This window comes from Lagopus leucura, unplaced genomic scaffold (assembly GCF_019238085.1).
Source record: "Lagopus leucura isolate 7727_CA_CO unplaced genomic scaffold, USGS_WTPT01 33770-0_obj-0_obj, whole genome shotgun sequence".
Lineage (NCBI taxonomy): Eukaryota > Metazoa > Chordata > Aves > Galliformes > Phasianidae > Lagopus > Lagopus leucura.
Genome location: NW_024963964.1, coordinates 1 through 2,527, shown reverse-complemented (window position 1 = coordinate 2,527; position 2,527 = coordinate 1). Strand labels below are relative to the sequence as shown.

Here is a 2,527-nt window from a genome sequence, read left to right as displayed (position 1 = left end):
GGGGGGGTTTACAAAGTGCTGCTGCTCAAACTGGTTGGGGGGGGGGGGGGGGGGGTGGCCCTCGCTGCCCACCGTGGGGCAGGCATTGAGGCTGGTGGGCTGGAGACAACAAGGGCTTCCCCCTCCTTCTCCTAATGCCCCACCGCCACCCCCCAGCTCCCGGACCTGAGTGCCGGCGCAGTGGGGGTCCCGGCGGTGCCCCCCACCCTATGGCACACGGTAGGTGGAGGTGTTCTTGGGTTCGGTGCTGGGCACGCACCAATCCCCTGCCTCCTGGCTGGCCTGGTAGTGCCGCCACGCCGACTTGTTGTACACCGGCAGCCGCTCCACCGAATCCGTGGAGAGAGCCTAAAGCACAGAGGGGAGAGATGGGCACGGCCCCATAGGGATCCCACAGAGGGGGAGGGGTGTGGGGAGGTTGCCCCCACCTTCAGGTAGATGACGGCATCGGTGCCGAAACCCTCCATAGAGAAAAGCTGCAGGTCCCCCTGGAAGTACTTGGCGTACAGGCGGGAGATGGGCAGCCCGTACCCAAAGCCGGCCTGTGGGGTGCAGGCAATGGGGGTCAGCACCCAAAACCCCCCCCCCCCCCCCAGCACCGTGGGTGGCACTGCATGAATGCAGCTGTGTGCCACCCCAGTGCTGCATCCCCTGAGGTCGCTGCCAAGTCCCCAACCTCCATCTGCCGCCCCATGCACCCTATAAGACGGTCCCACACCAGCCCCAAAGGGCCACGTGGCATCCCAGAATACTCCCATGGCAGCCCCACGCTTCACCCAACTGACCCCACGCGTCCCCACGCTGCTCCACGCGTGCCCAGAGAACCCAGTCTGCTGCAAAACCTCACCGTGGTGACCCCAAATACCCCCCTGTAACCCCAAAATCCCCCCCTGTGACCCCAAAATACCCACCTGTAATTCCAAAACCTCACCATCCCAACCCCAAAATACTCCCATGTAACCCCCAAACCTCACCACGCCAACCCCAAATTTCCCCATGCAACCCCAAAACCTCACCATGCTGACCCCAAAATGCTCCCATGTAACCCCCAAATATCCGATTGCCACCCCCAAACCTCACCGCGGTGGCCCCAAAATACCCCTATACCTAAATACCAGTGGTGACCCCCCCAGGACCTTTCTGTCACCCCAAAAGCTCACCATGTTGATCCCCAAATGCCCCCCCATCACCCCAAAATACCCCCATGTGACCCCAAACCTCTCCATGCCAACCCCAACCCCGACCACGTCACAGCAAAGCGCCCCAAAATGAACCATGCCCACACAGCTCCAGGCACCCCTAAATGTCCCCATGCCACCTCCCAAGTGCCCCCAAATGTCCCCAGTGCCTTCTCCCAAGCACCCAAAAGTCCCCATGATGCTCCAAGAGACCCCAAATGTCCTCATTGCCACCTCCCATGTCCCCAAATGTCCCCATGCTACTCCAAGTGACCCTCAGTGTCACCGGGGCCACTTCCCAAGTGTCCCTAGATGTCCCCATGCCACTCTAAGTGACTCCAAAGGTCATCAGTGCCACCTCTCAAGTGTCCCCATGCCACTCCAAGTATCCCCAAATGTTCCCAGTGCCACCTCCCAGGTCCCCAAATGTTCTCATGCTACTCCCAGTGACACCAAGCGTCCCCAGTGCCACCTACCAAGTGTCCCCATGTCACTCCAAGCATTACCAAATGTTCCCATGCTACTCCAAGTGACCCTCAGTGTCACCAGGGCCACCTCCCAAGTGTCCCTACCTGTCCCCATGCCACTCTATGTGACTCCAAAGGTCATCAGTGCCACCTCTCAAGTGTCCCCATGTCATTCCACTGTTACCAAATGTTCCCATGCCACTCCAAGTACCCCCAAATGTTCCCAGTGCCACCTCCCATGTCCCTAAATGCCCCCATGCTACTCCAAGTGACTCTCAGTGTCACCAGAGCCACCTCCCAAGTGTCCCCATCTGTCCCCATGCCACACTAAGTGACTCCAAATCCCCCCAGTGCCACCTCCCATGTCCCTAAATGCCCCCATGCTACTCCAAGTGCCCCCAGATGTCACCAAGCCATCCCCAAATCCCCCCAGTGCCACTTCCCCACCCTGTGGTCCCTCCCCCACCTACCAGGGGGGCACCGACCATGGGGGCCCCCCCTGCCCCCAGCTGTGGGGTGGGCGCAGTGGAGTACATGTAGCTGAAGAGACGCTCGATCTTACGCAGGGGGACACCCAGACCCCGGTCACTCATCTGCAAGAGGTGACAGACGGTGACAACGAGCCCCTGTGTGACAAGCAGGGATGGGGAGAGGACCGGGGGGGGGGGGTGGTGACCCTGAACACACCTTGATGGAGACGTCCTCCTGTCCCAAGGCCACCAACACGTGGATGGGTGGCAGACGGGGGCTGTTCTCGTGGCTCTCCACGGTGGCTCGCATGGCGTTCTATGGGCAGGGGGCTTTAGGGACCCCCTGCAGATCACACTGGACGCCCACTGGGCGTCCCGCCATACACCCACCAGACACCCCTTGGACACCCCC

At 61.0% G+C, this 2,527-nt stretch overlaps 1 protein-coding gene across 1 annotated transcript; it reads right to left on the bottom strand.

The window, feature by feature from the left end:
• Positions 1 to 30: 30 nt before the first annotated feature.
• Positions 31 to 2,468, bottom strand: LOC122191462 (pyruvate dehydrogenase (acetyl-transferring) kinase isozyme 2, mitochondrial-like). The gene is made up of 4 exons (XM_042891732.1): positions 2,333 to 2,468; positions 2,116 to 2,238; positions 429 to 542; positions 31 to 348 (listed from the first exon to the last, which is right to left on the bottom strand). The coding sequence occupies exons 1-4, from the start codon at positions 2,423 to 2,425 to the stop codon at positions 208 to 210; spliced, it is 471 nt and encodes a 156-aa protein (XP_042747666.1). The 5' UTR covers positions 2,426 to 2,468; the 3' UTR covers positions 31 to 207.
• Between the last annotated feature and the right edge of the window lie 59 nt (positions 2,469 to 2,527).